The sequence below is a fragment of the Physeter macrocephalus genome, chromosome 8 (assembly GCF_002837175.3).
Source record: "Physeter macrocephalus isolate SW-GA chromosome 8, ASM283717v5, whole genome shotgun sequence".
NCBI lineage: Eukaryota > Metazoa > Chordata > Mammalia > Artiodactyla > Physeteridae > Physeter > Physeter macrocephalus.
This window is the reverse complement of record NC_041221.1, coordinates 143,548,425-143,564,211: the sequence shown is the minus strand read 5'-3', so window position 1 is coordinate 143,564,211 and position 15,787 is coordinate 143,548,425. Positions and strand designations below refer to the sequence as shown.

Genomic DNA, 15,787 nt, shown 5'->3' with positions numbered 1-15,787 from the left:
GCTATGTGGAGACTGAGCTAATTATCAAAAGAGCTATGTTTTAACCTTGACTTTTCTACTAACTGGAGCTTTTTTCTTTGGCAGTATAAGTAAGCTTTCTCTGGGCCTTAAGATTTCTCACATTTCATCCAGTTCTCTCATTCCATGATTAAGATCAGTTTACTACATTCTTTAATGTGCACACTTTTAGAAACTTTGTATCTATTCATTATTCATTGAATATATATCCACTTCTTTCTAACTGTTAGACCCTTCAATGTTGCTGGGAAACCAAATAAAGCGTGTCTTTATGTAATGTCTACGTAGTAATGTAATCCATCATTCCATAGAGATAAGAAAACTATGGTCCAGGGAGGATAAATGTTTTATTTTTATATAAAATACTCTTCCTGAAATTGGGAAGAACCTATAATTCATGATCTAAGACTTAAATGGTAGATATTGTAAAATAATTATAAACATATGGTCATTTTGTTAAAAATCCTTCATTATTCACATTGAAATTCCAAGAATAAGAGAGGGAGGAGGGATTTTCCTAAGATCCCACAGTGACTGCATGGTTGGTTTTGATCAGAAAAACAGGTCTTTTTATCCAGGTTTACGCCAGGTCAATATTCCATATTGTATCTGTATGTTTTCTTGATCACAAAGTAAAAACACAAACAGTACTTCTACAGAATTTACTTTATTGACAAGCGAATCAAGGGAAATAGATATTGAACTCCCCAAGCTCAAGGTAGAGTAGAAGGTGTGTCTTTATAAATTGAAAGGATTCACTAAAGTAAGAGCAGAGGCAAGAAAAGGAGGATGAGGGAGCTGGCAAGTCAGCAGAAAATGCTTGTTCTGATTCAGCATGTTCCATGGTGCTTTAGGTTGAGCTTCCCACCACTTTTCCTACAAAAAAGAAAGACAAATGTATGCTCAGTGCAATATCATTAGTATCCCTCACAGAGGTTGGAAAAAGGTTTAACTCTGTCATAGTCCATGTAATCATTTGCTTTACAGGTATCCATGTCTATGATTAGGCAGGAGTTATTTAAATGCACTCAGAGGTAACATCTGCCTAATTGCAGAAAGCCTGAATCTTAACAAACTTCAGAGTTTTACTAGGGTTTAGACTTTTTGGGTTTAACTGTTCGTTATCTGAGAATAAATATGTATTCAACTAGAAAAGGTAAAAGTGACAGGAGATATAATGGCAAGGAGACTATACTGTCATAGTTCTAACCTGATAGAAGATGTAAGAAGTTGAACCAAATATTCAGGCATTTGACATTTTATAGCAGACATTTATTCAGGCCTTCTCAGCAATATGGGACCATTAAATAAAATCTCACCTTACTGCACTTTTCCTGGGAAGATTTTGGTATTGATTTTTCAGATATGTTATATAGAAACATAGGCACACATGTACTATGCATTGATTCGATATTTATTTATATCATTCTATGTACTTAGCCCTGTTATTATTGATAGGGATTTATATAATCCCTGTGCTTAGGAATTTTATGGCTAAATTGAGGGAAATTAAGGCATTCATAGAAGAAACTCTAATACAAGAAAATGATGACAGTGATAGAGGAAGTAAGGTAACTTTTATCTGGGTTAAACCCCCTTGCTTTTAGAGCAATCAAACCAAAAGATTGATTGAATGATTGAATAAATTTTTATTAATTATAAATTATATTTAATCAGGAATCTCACAGTCAATTGGCTAAAATCTACAGCACCTGTTCTTTCTTATAAACATGTAAATTCAATAAATATTGGCCCTTGATAGGATCTTCCTAGTATACTATCTGTAAAGTTTGAATGTCTGGATAATAAGGGATAATCCTCTCCTCTATTCTTTATTGAAAGGCTCTTTTCATCAGACTAAAAGAGAAGAATGAATGGGACTTGGTGCCTTAGCAACATATAATTTGTGATAAAATAAAATGTCTGAAAGTAATTTGGTTAAAGTAATATTTTACTTGATAAATTTTCTCACAAGTTTTTCATGTTTTTGATTTTGATGAATTTTCAAACTTGACTGCACATTAAAAAATTTCTTTCATCTTTTCTAAAATTAATAATAACAACAAACATAACTGAATGAAAATTATTGAAATTTTAATTAGAAATAAAGGAAAAAATAAGAAACTGTGTCAAAATTCTTAAAGATGTATAAATTTTTAAAATAATTTTCCTGAGTCAAATTTAATAATAACAAAGTAAACTAACTGTTTATGTTTTCAAATAATTTAGATAATTTTTTTTGGTTTGTTTTTGACCCATATGTTTTCTTTTTTAAAAAAAATTTTTAATTGAAGTATAGTTGATTTACAGTGTTGTGTTAATTACTGCTGTACAGCAAAGTGACTCCGTTATACATACATTCTTTTTCATATTCTTTTTAATTATGGTTTATCACAGGATACTGACTAGAGTTCCCTGTGCTATACAGTAGGACCTTGTTGTTTATCCATTCTATATATACTAGTTTGCATGTGCTAATCCCAAACTCCCAATACAAACCTCTCCCACCCCCTCCCCCTTGGCAACCACCAGTCTATTCTCTATGTCTGTGATTCTATTTCTGTTTCATAGATAGGTTCATTTGTGTCACAGACCCATATGTTTTCAACCCATTTGCCTGCAGCTTATTTCTTCAGTTTCTATGGGTGGGTATGAGTAGAACTTTCTAGAATATCTCAGGGAAAGTGTCATAGTCTTATTCTGGAAGTTTGTGTTTGCAAGGAAGTTTTGGTATGATACTTACACCACTGCCTTACAGAAGGTACATTTATTGCCATACGTCTGGCCATCAGAACCACAGTGGGGATTAGATTCTCGAGTGCAGTGGACATTGGGGTCCTGGAACTCACCACAGTCAATCTAGCAAAGTAAACACACTGACATTGATATTAGTGCATTCTGTCTAAGGGACTGTCCCTCAGAACAGAAGCTTTGGACAGCAAACTTAGAATTATCTATAGTAGTGTATGTAGTTGTGATGTAAAGTTTCCTGAAATAGAAAATCACTTTCCTTTTCTAACTAGAATATATTAAACATAATTAAGACTTTTTAAGAAATAGGAAATACATGGTTATAATTATTGTATTCAGGAGTAAGATAATGATGTAAGGCAGATGTTTACTTTTTACAGAAGAAGTAAGGCAAATGCTATAGGTATGACTTTTTGCTCCAACACTAAATTGTTCCAACTAAAAGTTGATTTTGGTCTTTAAATGGCATTTGTTTTTTAAACTGTATTAAATGTAACTCCAATAGCACTCCTTCTGCATTGCTTTAAAGATCACTGCTAGGAGCTCCCAGATGTTATCTGTTAGCTTGTTAATTTTCCCTGTGGCTGCTACATCCATTTATTAACTCTTGAAAACAAAATTCCAATGTAATTATGTTAATTTACTCTGTCCCAGAGTCTGTTTGTAGAATTTGAACTTTTGTGCCTACTACAAAAACTGAGTAATGGCTACCCTAAACTCTGTTTTGAAGGATTCTGAGGTTGCATCAAGACTTGGTGAGAACACACGCTACGACTGATTAATATCATCAAGGGCTCTATAGAAGGAATGATAGAGCTTATGCTACTAATATATCCCCTCGGTTCTAGTGGTCTCTCAGAAGTAGTCTGAAGTTTTAAGATTCTTTTCAATTCAGTGTCAGTTGAGTCAATATCTGGCATGCAGATAATATTTGAGCCATTTTATTCCAGGGTACAGGCAATATGCAGTAGGTAGAACTGAACTCCTTCAGATGGCAGCTATGTTGAAAGAAGTGACATTTAAACATGAATAGAGGGACCATACTTTACCCCATCACAGTTCCATTAAAATAATACTGTCTTACGTTTATTAATTGCTTCATAATCTCCAAACTATTTTCATATGGATCAACTCAGTGGTCTCACAATAACCCTGAGACGCACACTGAACAAATTATACATATTAGCTAATATGTATAATTTTTTTTAAAAAATTATTTATTTATTTATTATTTATTTTTGGCTGCATTGGGTCTTCGTTGCTGCACATGGGCTTTCTCTAGTTGCAGAGAGTGGGGGCTACTCTTCGTTGCGGTGCACGGGCTTCTCATTGCGGTGGCTTCTCTTGTTGCAGAGCAAGGGCTCTAGGCGCGCAGGCCTCAGTAGTTGTCGCACGTGGGCTCAGCAGTTGTGGCTTGTGGGCTCTAGAGCACAGGCTCGGTAGTTGTGACGCACAGGCCCAGTTGCTCCGCGGCAATGTGGGATCTTCCCGGACCAGGGCTCGAACCCATGTCCCCTGCATTGGGAGGCGGATTCCAAACCACTGTGCCACCAGGGAAGCCCTAGCCAATATGTATAATTGATCTTCAGGAAATTAAGTGGCTTACCAGTGCCACACAACCAGAAGCATTGAGACCAGTGCTTGAACATACTCCTCATAGCTGACCCAGAATTTCCAACAGTGTACTATGGTTGATTTCCATCACATCCTCATAGAGAGAAATAATGACCAACTGTCATGGTATACCCTTGACCATGCTTATAGTCAGGCCACGTAGGCTTTATTAAAATACCTTATTAGGGGACTGTATGGGCAGAGGTAAGAGGAACCATTTGTTTAAAGTATTAGCAAACCATCATTACTGATAAAGCACTCTGAAGGTTTGCATGAGAAAATGCCCAGCAAAAGAGCTATACAACTGAGTTAAAAAATATTATCACATATATCAGATTTAAGGTACCTGAGACTCTTAAATATACACTTTTTGTTGAAATTTGGCAACTTGTACTATTAAGATTGGGTAGTATGGTGCTAACCAGAGATTTTCTTAGCGCATGGTCAAATAGGAGATACCTAGGCTTCTTACAGTCCTACCTACAGGCCCACTCTCTCCTCTGCTCTTTAAGATAACTCCATCCTCTCATACCACTTCCAGGAGAGTAATCTTTTCTTTAGGTCTCCAAACAGAAAATAAAAGCTGGAAAATCTTTAGGGTATTATAAACCATAGAATGTATTTTTTTCAAAAGCTAATGCATTTTGTATTTATGTCATTAATATACACATTTGCAATTGTGTGCTTGAGTCAAGAAAATTCTTTAAACCACAGAATCATCATAGATATTTTCCTTTATTTCACAAAGAGCTAATGGGTAATTATTGATAGTATTTTGAAAACACAGTTCTGGTGCTAGTGATACAAAGAGGAAGCGGTTATAAATATCTCAATAAGCTCACCATCTTATCTGCATTAGGGAAACAGGTAATTTCAGCACAACGTGTCGTAAATGCCGTAGTGGGACAAATAGAGGCAATGTGGAAGCTGAGAAAAGGGCATCTCAGTCAGAGATATGTGTGTCTCTACAGGTTCTAGGTAAATATTTTCACGACAAATTTCTTTTCTGTAAGCATCTTTGCCACAAGCATTTTTGCCACAAACACTTTCACTGATAGCTAGTTGACCGTAAGACAATTTTACTGTAAAAGATAAAATTACTAAAAATAAAAGAGGGACATTCATGAGGATATAATGAATTTATTTTTCATAGCAAAATTAAAAAGACTTTATTGCAAAATACAGCATGTTTGAATTCATTTAAAATGTGTGCAAATTCAGGGCCATATTGCACAAACACCTAATTTAATTGTGGGTTGTACCTAAGCATTTGCCATCAACATCTTTAGTTCATAGTATTATATCTTTTTTTGCTTGATTAGTCTCCTCGTTTGGCATCGCACTGTTTCTTTTTTGCTAAAATATCTGCCTTCGTTAACAGAGGTATTGTTTTCCAAATACTAGGATGCACATTTGTAACTAAGCTTTGAATTGCCTTGTAAAAGCCTGGTATATTGTCAAGTAAGTATTATCACCATGTTTTCTATCAAGTCCATATGTGTAGTTTTTATCATCCACTATTTTAAGACTGCCAGTGTGCTCCTCACCGTCTAGACTATTATGAGGGCTAAGATTTATGTAATATAAAAATTGGACTACTGAATCAATGGATAAATGAAACCAAACTGTCTACCAGTGGAAACCGAATCATCAACCCGAAAGATCAACCTGTTAGTTTATGTTTTACGGCAAAATTGCCTTACGGCTAATTAGTTACCCATGGCTAAAACACCCGGGGGCAAAGATGTTTACGGCAAAGACGCTTATGGGGAAGATACCGGAGGTGCCCTCTCAGGGCAGGTAAGGAAAAGAAAAAAAGAAAGTCTCTTACATGAAAGAGACGCCTCCTTAAGCCGCCTTTCCCTGGCAGCCGGCCCTACGCAGCGCCTTTTGTCCTTTAGAAAGCAGGTATGGAAGTGGCACTTGGGGAGGGTCTTCGCTTTGAGAATTTCTAGAACGCAGCTGCCTCCCCAAACCCACTTGCCGCTTCCACTGCCCCGTGGGAATGAGACTAGGAAAAGCAAAGGATTTCAGCGAATAAAACCTAATCAACCAAACGGTATATGAACAAACCTCCTTAACATAGATACAAACCTACATGCCTGTAAATTGCAGTGGCCTTTCATGATCCCTGAAGTAAGCTCAGGAATCATATTATAGAACTTGTTCTGCCATTTGCCATTGGCCAGTTGTGTTAGCTTGGACAAAATACTCAATATCTGCGCCTCAATTTTCTTAACCAAAAAATTAAAGAAAACCCCAAAACCAGAAAACACAGCTGCCATGTCTCATTCCCAGGGTTTTTATAAGGATCAAATGTGGTCACCTGAGAGTTGTAGAAAGTCAGTGTGGAATATTTGAAATAGTCCTGGAGGAGGAGTGTAGAAAATAAGCTGCTCATTGTAGGCCTGCCCTAACTGTATCTCTCATCACATTCTGAAAGGCTCTGTAACTCATAGCACATGCTAAGTACCGTCAGACTAGATAAACTCTAATGATGCTCCAGCTTTGATAACCCAAGATTTAGCTGTGACTTCTTCCGGTGGAGTAGCTTAAATAAAGCTAAGTCCTTAGTTCTGCAGTTGGGTGGGAGAACAACTGTTGCCCAAATGCTTCCTCCTTTATGTCTAAAGGATCCACTTCACTCACTGTGTGAAAATTTTTAGCTTGGTGACTGGGGGCAGAAAAGGACCACTCTCCGAGAGCCCCAGAGGTTGGAGGAGGTTAAGAATGCCTTTGTAGAGCCATCCAGAAATCCCTTTTGTGAGGCAAAGAGTGAGGCAGAGGAATATCAGAGTTGAGACTAGAAAGAGCCCACATCTCTCAGAACCAACAAGAAGTGGCTGATTTTGGAGTGTCGTGTCATTCCTCTGCTTAAATTTTCTCTGCTCTTTTGTATTTTTATTTTAAGACTCCTTTAAGCGGAATCCAAGCAATTGGCTTCTCAGTCCAAGTTGAAGCAGGTCTAGACAAAGGGTAACAATAGGGTTATCTTTTCTCCTTTAAAGTGTCCTCCATGAGGCATTTGGGAGACCTAGGAGAGCTGAAAGACAACCCCTACCCCCGCTACTTAAAATGCCCTAATACTCTGTAATTCTAGGGGATTATCCTGAAGATGGGATTAGACTCACCTAAGTCTGAATTCTGTTTCTCCCACTTATTACCTGCATTATTTTGTGCTCTCAGTGTTGCTGAGTTTAAAAATCTTCATCTTTAACAAGGGGCAGGTAATGCCTGTTTTCTAGGATTGTTGTAATGATAAATCCTATGAAAACACTTTGTAAAGTGTCAAGTGTCGTGTAAGATTACTATTATAAGCACTAATAATGTAAATTGTATCATGTTCTAGAATTTTTGAGCCCATTATTTCTTACCCTACTTTACTTAGCTTAAAACAGTTTTTAAAAAATTTTAGATTGGTGTTGAATTTAACAAGTGCCTCCATTTATTTCCTTAGATAGTCCAGCTTTCAGATACTACTTCCAGGCATTGGGTGCCAGTGTTTAGTATCAGCCTGACCTCTTATGGTTCTTCAAAGAACTGTGCCTTCTAAAATATTTTGGAATGCAGTGACATTTTTGTTACCCAAATTAGTCATCTTTGCTAACAGTGACTACAAAATCATTTAACTTGGGTGTGAAGTGAGTTTATATGGTCACTAAGTCAACTAAAGAGTCAGCATCATTGATATTTTAGTTTAATATTTTAATTCTACAAATAAAGCCAAAGAAAATTTGCAGACACACACACATTTCCCTAGGATGTAGGACTTCATTTCTTCTTCCCTTTACTACCTATGTGGTTAAATCAATCCCTTTCTTTATTGTACCAATTTTCCTAACCCCTCCCTGACTTGGCTTCTACTTTCCCGGTTTTCACGCTCCTTCCACACTACCAAAACTGGTCTAAAAAAATGACATCTTTCAGGGTACATCCATTGGCTATTTATAAAATGTTCATGATTTCTTTATATGTGCTACTCTTGACCACTCCCACCTTTTCAAAACTCTTTCCTGATTTCTGTATATGTCAGTACTCCAGTTTTCCAGCTATTTCTTCTCTATCCTTTTTTTTGTCTTTTCTAGTTTCCTTCTGAGTATTCATGTTCATTGTCAAGAAAATTTTATACACTTGATTTTCTCTGAGAACATGTTTTCCCAGATGATGCTAATGAGTCCTAGACTTTTTTTTTCTTGAATCTTCATCAGAATCTCTAACTCCAATTTCTGTTTGTCAGAAATGTACAAGACACCTTTAGTCAACAATCTGATTCATACTTAATATTCATTTGTGACCAAAATATAACTCTTTATTTTTCCCTCCAAACTAGTTTTACATTCTAATTTTTCCATTTTTCATAACAGCACCATTCTTCAGATTCCTCAGCCTACCCTCAGATTAAAACATCACCATTTCTATCCCCTTGCAAGTGTTGTCTTTCATGTATTTCTTTATCTTAAGCATCTTCACTAATTCTAAATTTACTACCTATACCCACCCTCAACATTTCTGACCTGAGCCAATGCAGTCAATTCTGCTCTCTTTTCCTCCATTTCCTTCAAGTTTCAGAATTCCTTCAACATGTGGAGACAGGTTATCTTACTTGAAACTATTGTTTTAATTACTTCTTTAAGACATGAGGCTAGTGAACACTGTTGTGAATTTGTTAGACAATTATACTGCTCAGAGCACTTTCCCATGAACTGCACAATGGCTTTCTGTTGCTGGTTATAGCTAGCATGGAGCTGTGGAAGCTCACTCAGTATGGAGTCAGGGGTCCTGAGTTGTTGACTGCATAGCTTTACTGCTGTTGGTAAACTTGACTCAGCAAGGTCCTCTTTCTGAGGCTTCAGTTTTCCTCTGTAGTTAAGTTGTAGAGACTGGTTAACATCTCCAAATTGTATTTAGGTATTCTGTCAGTATATTAATTATAAGTGAATTCAAGCTAACTAGGAAAAATGAACAGCCCCAAACATATTCTAGTCATGAAGCATTGTTTTACTATGAAAATTTACCATATATTTATCTTAAAATACAAATAAAACTGAACTTAGATATCCCCAAAATTATTGTAAGAAAATGGTTGCCGATTATTGTTTTTGAGAGGTTTGTTAATTCCAATCAGAAATATTCATTTAAACATCTCTTTAAGTATATGGTTCCTAAATACACAGCCTGATAGGGGAAATAAGAAAAATAAACATAGTGTAGTAAGTGATTCTAAAAGCAAAATTTATCCAGGTTAAAGGACTATCCTTATTCTGAGATTATGACTTTCAAGCATTTGTTATTATACTACAGTTTCTGTAATGAAGGGTGGTGATGGTAAATTGTAGTTTTTAAGTTATTTTTATTTTATTATTATGTTATTTAATGTTCCTACTTGGAGTTGGTAGCATATTAGTCATTTACATTACAGGGACATGACCATGAATTTGTAGGACCATGAATTCCAAAAGTCTCAGAACGTGCTTTTTGTTTAGCTCAAATAATATTTTTGAAAGAATGAGAAACTTTTACAAATCTCTAATTTAGACTGCTAGCTGTAATCTCCCATCAGATGCTTCATAATGAAGAGACTTCTTGGCATGAATAGATTGACTTGAGTGTTGGAAAAAATTGTTCTTCCTTTTGTCTTGGCTGGATCAAACTTGGGCAGGCATGCTTCTAAGGTTAGTTTCAACTTTTTCTGCCTGGCTTTGGGACTGTCACCCTCTTTCCAGGCATGCAGAAGAGAAGGGGTAGCCTTGATGTCATCCTAAAGGTGGTACCCTCTTTGCCCTTTATATTTGTGTATTTATTATTTATTTATTTATTTATTTATTTATTTATTTATTTATTTATTTTTGGCTGCGTTGGGTCTTTGTTGCTGCGCGCGGGCTTTCTCTAGTTGCGGTGAGCGGGGCTACTCTTTGTTGCGGTACGCGGGCTTATTATTGTGGTGGCTTCTCTTGTTGCAGAGCACGGGCTTTAGGCATGTGGGCTTCAGTAGTTGTGGCTTGTGGGCTATAGAGCGCAGGCTCAGTAGTTGTGGCGCACGGGCTTAGTTGCTCCGCGGCATGTGGGATCTTCCCGGACCAGGGCTCGAACCCATGTCCCCTGCATTGGCAAGTGGATTCTTAACCACTGCACCACCAGGGAAGCCCCTGCCCTTTATATTTGAATGGAAAAGAGACAGCAGTCTTCGCAAGGCATGCTTGGTTCAGACTGATTCAGATACCTAAGCCAGAAGGGGCTTTAAAGATCATTAAATCCAACTCTTCATTTTAGAGATGTGGAAACAAAGGCAATGAGAAGGGAAAGAGATATCCTTCAAATTACACAGGCAGGAAGTTTTCAAATTGGAGCTCATCTATATAGTCTCCAACATACTTGAGCACTCCAAAGTCAGTGCATCCCAGCACTAGATTCTTAGGACGCAGATTCAAAACCTCCCACCTGGGATTATTATTCAGTAAGCCTGGCATGGTCCCTGAGGATCTACATATTAATATTTAGTAATCATCCCCAGAGATCCTAAAGCAAGCAGATAGATTATTTTAAATGAACTTTAGGAACCACTAAAAATCTGGGAAACATTAACAATCTGGGAAATGAGAGCCCAAAGGAGGGAAGTGACTTTTGTGCTAATGAGAAAATCAGGATTAAATTCCATATTTTATTTTATTTTTTATTTTTATTTTTTTTTTAAATTCCATATTTTAAAAATCTATGTGTAATGGTCTTAAACATATTTTACTACCTAATGGGATATAAAATGTATTGGCTGGATCTCATGTCCTTTTCATGTGTCTTTGTTTGGATATTTAGCATAGGCTGTGCTACCATATGTATTTAAACATAAGAAATCAATTTTAAAATGTACAATTATGTATACCAGTACAAACACATGTGTGCGTGCATTAGACACACACAGGTGCATGCACACATACACTCACAGAGGCAATTAATTGTAAGGTGTCTTTCATTGTAAGATACATTCCAATTTCTGAGATGCTAAAATTTGAAAAAAAAAGTCTTATGCAATGTAGTAGGTATATTAGGGTTGGAAAATATTTTTCAGCTTCTTTGCCAACTCCAATTAGTTGGCAGTAGTGTAGTGTCTGGAAACTTTTGATGCCAAGGTTTCTTGGGCACAGCAAGGCAAACAACAACCAGTGCTAGGTCAAGTATTAATGTTCAGTATGGACACGGGATGTGATTGGCAGAGCAAATACCTCATCTATGTTGCCTTTTTGATAGTTAGAACAAGAAAACTGGAAAAATGTTGGTGGATTAATTTGGAAAAAATCAGCCAAACAATAAAGATAATTTGTGCCCATTCCAATTTTTAACCCAAGTTGTATTTAAGTTTGATTGATCAGTTTGTGTATACGCAGTACAAAACACTAAAGAAGTTTTCTGTCAACTCTTGGTTGCCTTACTTCTAAAAAGAATATAATAACCTCTGTCCTAACTCTTTCAGAGGCTGTTAATTATTGATCAATAACTAATCCTTTCATAGTTTTTGTAACTATGCATAGTTTACCAAATGCTCCCACATAGTTTATGTAATTTAAGTCCAATTCTATGAGGTAAATAATAATATCCCTTTTCTATAGCTGTGGAAATTGTAGCTCAGAAAATCTGAGTAACTTGCCTAAGATCACACAGTGAAATCAGTGAAAGAGCATGAATGTTACCGCAAGTTCATTCTATTTTTATTTATATTCATTTTACTTTAACAAAATCGGGGAGTGGGTGTTTAGGTTCTTTTAAACTGAAAACAGTATTCTCATAAAGATATTGTAGTTAGAAAACTAAGTACTTCTGCTGTTTTCTTCATCTGGCCTGCTTGTCCATTTCTTTGCTCTTTTACCCATAGACAACCTCTTTGGTCAGGGAGTACCAGCCAAGAACCACTCAGGTCTGAAGGATAAATAAAAGTATGTACTGACCTGAACTCCTTGACTGAAGACACCTGAAAAAAAAGCATAAAATCAAAACACTGTAATTTCTGAATACGCAAAAAGTGGGATTTGCAAAATTAGGAAATCCCCAAGCCTAGGATGATACTTGTTCTTGGTTCTTGGCCATCTCAACAAGTCATGGCTTGGTTATTTTCTTTTATACATGCTCTCCTCTTAGGGAACAGTAGAAACTTGGAAAGTGATATGTGGATATGGACAGTGATGAGGTAATATTTCTTGGAGGTTGGGGTGGGGTGAGAGAAATAGTCTAAGGATCTGGAGATCTATGTTACCGTCTTGGCCCAGTCACTAATTTACTGTGGGAATGATTTTATTATTTCTGGCATCACTTTGGAGAAGTTGGATTGGAAAGTTTCCTCTAACTCTGCCATTCCAAATTTCAGTGGTTTTGGTCCCTCCCCAAAGACTTTGTCACAGGCAATTGAGGGAAGGGATTGGGTTTGTTGTTTGTTCTTTGAGCCCTAAATTGTTCTTCTGCTTTCTATACTCAGCTTTAAAGACTTGGCCCAAATTTAGACTGGCAAGGACAAACTCATTTTCTTTGCTGTGACTAATTTTTCCTGCTACATCTCTCTACATTCCCGAAAGAGAAGAAGTCCATAAATGCAGTCTTGCACCTTTATAATTGTATGTGTGATTTTAGGTAATGGCTAATTAGCACGGTAGTTTAAAATCCTGAAATAATAAGAGTCTTAACTTCAATCCTGGTATGAGCTGCTGAATTTTGATAAGGATAAGGAGAGAACAAAGCTTTTAAATTTGAAAAAAAGTTAATGCTCATCTACTGTAGTGATTACCAACCTTATTGCAATGGTGTGACTGATTATTTAAAATACAGATTCCCAGGACAACCATTTGAAAAACTCCATTATATAAGACCAAATACGGTCTGGAAGTCTATAGTTCTGTAACCACTCCAAGTGATTTTTATAACCAGAGAAGACCCATTGTTACACAATATTCAGTCATTTCTCAGCTGTACAGATCTTTGATCAGAAGAGGAGAGATTTTGCCTGACGTCTTATATGTATGAAATGTCAAAGTGGAAGCAAGCTTAAATAACAATGCCTGAGTCCAACTAGTACTCTTGTTATTAAAACTTTAGTAATAGTAATACTAATAGACATTTTTTGAACACTTAATATGTTCCATCCACTATGTTAAGCACTTTACATGCATTTTCTCATTTACTTCCCTATTTAGGGCTAGTCCTTTTATATTCCCATTTTACAGATGAGGAAAATGAGAGTCAGAAAGGTCACACAGCTATAAAATGGAAATGCCAGGACTGAAATTCATTTCTCTTGGTCTCAGCATTAAGACTCTTGGGCACTATGCATTCCCAAATGCCAACATGTCTATCAAGGACCCTGTTTTAGTATTATTGATAGTATTTGTTTGTATTAGTCAACCAGGTCCAATTAAATAGATCAATTAGCCTTTCTAAAGAGAAGCAAAGCCGCATAGCACAGGGAGATCACCTCTGTGCTTTGTGACCATGAGAGGGGTGGGATAGGGAGGGTGGGAGGGAGGGAGACGCAAGAGGGAAGGGATATGGGAACATATGTATATGTATAACTGATTCACTTTGTTGTAAAGGAGAAACTAACACACTATTGTAAAACAGTTATACTCCAATAAAGATGTTAAAAAAATAAAAAATAAATTAAAAAAAAGAGAGAAGCAAAGAGAGGATTATCAGTTGATTTCTGAGTCAGTCTTTGCAAGTAGATTTTAATATAGTCAGATCTGTTTTTATGTCATCTCAGCAGTTGACTGAGCCACTTACTCGAGTTACTTGGCTTTAGTAGTCAAACTTACTACATAATATCACAGAAATCGTTTATCCATTTTTTTCATATTTCTGAATGGATTTGTTTATGAAAATATGACCAGTTTCCCGTGAACAATGACTTCTTCATCTGCTCAATCTCATTGAAAAATTGTTTTTACATGTTTGGGCATTTAAATTTCTGATAGCAGCAAAATTCAACTACTTTTGTCACAGAAAATGATACACCAGACCTGGAAGGTCCCAGGACTCAGTCTCATGTCTAGGATTCTAAAAATGAGAGAATCTCTCAGAGAGTTGAGCTGTTTCTCTAGTTGACACAGGACATTGGTAGATGAGATGGGCCTAGGTTTTGGGTCCAGAGACTCTAGTGTGTATTTTGCCCACTACAATAGCATAGAGTAGAATAATAAAGAAGGAAAGAAATAGATGCAATGGCCCTGTTCATTCACACAGATGATGATGTGATGAAAAACATTAAACTGAAGTACAATTGTCCTTTGAACAATCTGAATTCATAGAATATATGACTATTGCTCATTTAGGTGGCCAAAGATACTCCCCTACTTGAAGAATTGTTTAGTTCACCAATAGCATATATGTTTCTGAATTCTAAGGTTCAATAACTTTTTTCTGAAGGATTCTCCAATTGAGTTTCCTGTTTTCTGCTTGTTTCAATTTCAGTTGAGTCCTCATTAGAAGAATAATGAGGACTGGAAAGCTTTCCCTTGTCTTGAAAAGTCAAGCTAATATTTAAAATAATTATCCATTCTCCATACTATTTCTGTGGAACAGACATCCTCTGTGATGTCTAAAGACCCGGATTCAAATTCCAAATTCTGCTTACTAGTTACAAGTCCTTGCAATTTTCTTAACTGTTTGTGCCACAATTTTCTTATATATGGAATTTGAATATGAATACCTTGCTATGTGTATTGGAGATAATGCATAAAAGCCCTTAGTACATGCCTAGAATATATTATATGCTCAACAAATGAAAGTTATTTCTGTAATTATTACCATCACCATTTTCATCATCACAGCCATGATGATGATCTCTCAGAATTGATCTTTTATATAAAAATTGTTAGGATTTTGAAATATGGTGGACAAATTCATTTGTCATTTCCAGTTTAGTATAAGTATTGGATTTTAATTTTAAGGAAAACAAAGACATAACTCACCTGAATAAAAGCAGAAAAGAGCCAGAGAGAGGGACAGAAGGACACCTGATATTTTCATGGTGCCAGTTAGCTCACTCAGGTTAAGGCTGCTTTGTCCAGCTCAGGTTCTCTGTCAAGACACTCCCCAGAGCTCTAAAACAGACACTCAGACGTATATATAGACATGATGGAGGGAGCTGGAATCTCCACCTTCTTTATAAACTCACATTCTAAAACCATAGGCAGTGCTTTATAGGCATTTATTGGAACCTGTCACCAACTTAAAGAAATGCTTTATGCTTCCCATCAATCTTAAAAATTAGGACAATTGTATGAGTCGTACCTTAGATCTTATTATTAGAGGATGTCATTTTCTGCTGGTAATCTGCGCTTTCCTAATAACCAATACATCCTCCTTGCTCTTCCCTCTAAGGTTTTGCTGCATGAAAGGGATGACTGGCTCATTGGTGGAGTCCCAT

General features: G+C 36.4%; 1 protein-coding gene across 1 annotated transcript; it reads right to left on the bottom strand.

The window, feature by feature from the left end:
* Positions 1 to 684: 684 nt before the first annotated feature.
* LOC102986222 (serine protease inhibitor Kazal-type 6) lies at positions 685 to 15,459 on the bottom strand. The gene is made up of 4 exons (XM_007122665.2): positions 15,330 to 15,459; positions 12,321 to 12,343; positions 2,762 to 2,877; positions 685 to 894 (listed from the first exon to the last, which is right to left on the bottom strand). Exons 1-4 carry the CDS (start codon positions 15,385 to 15,387, stop codon positions 849 to 851), a joined length of 243 nt encoding a protein of 80 aa, XP_007122727.2. The 5' UTR covers positions 15,388 to 15,459; the 3' UTR covers positions 685 to 848.
* Positions 15,460 to 15,787: the final 328 nt, after the last annotated feature.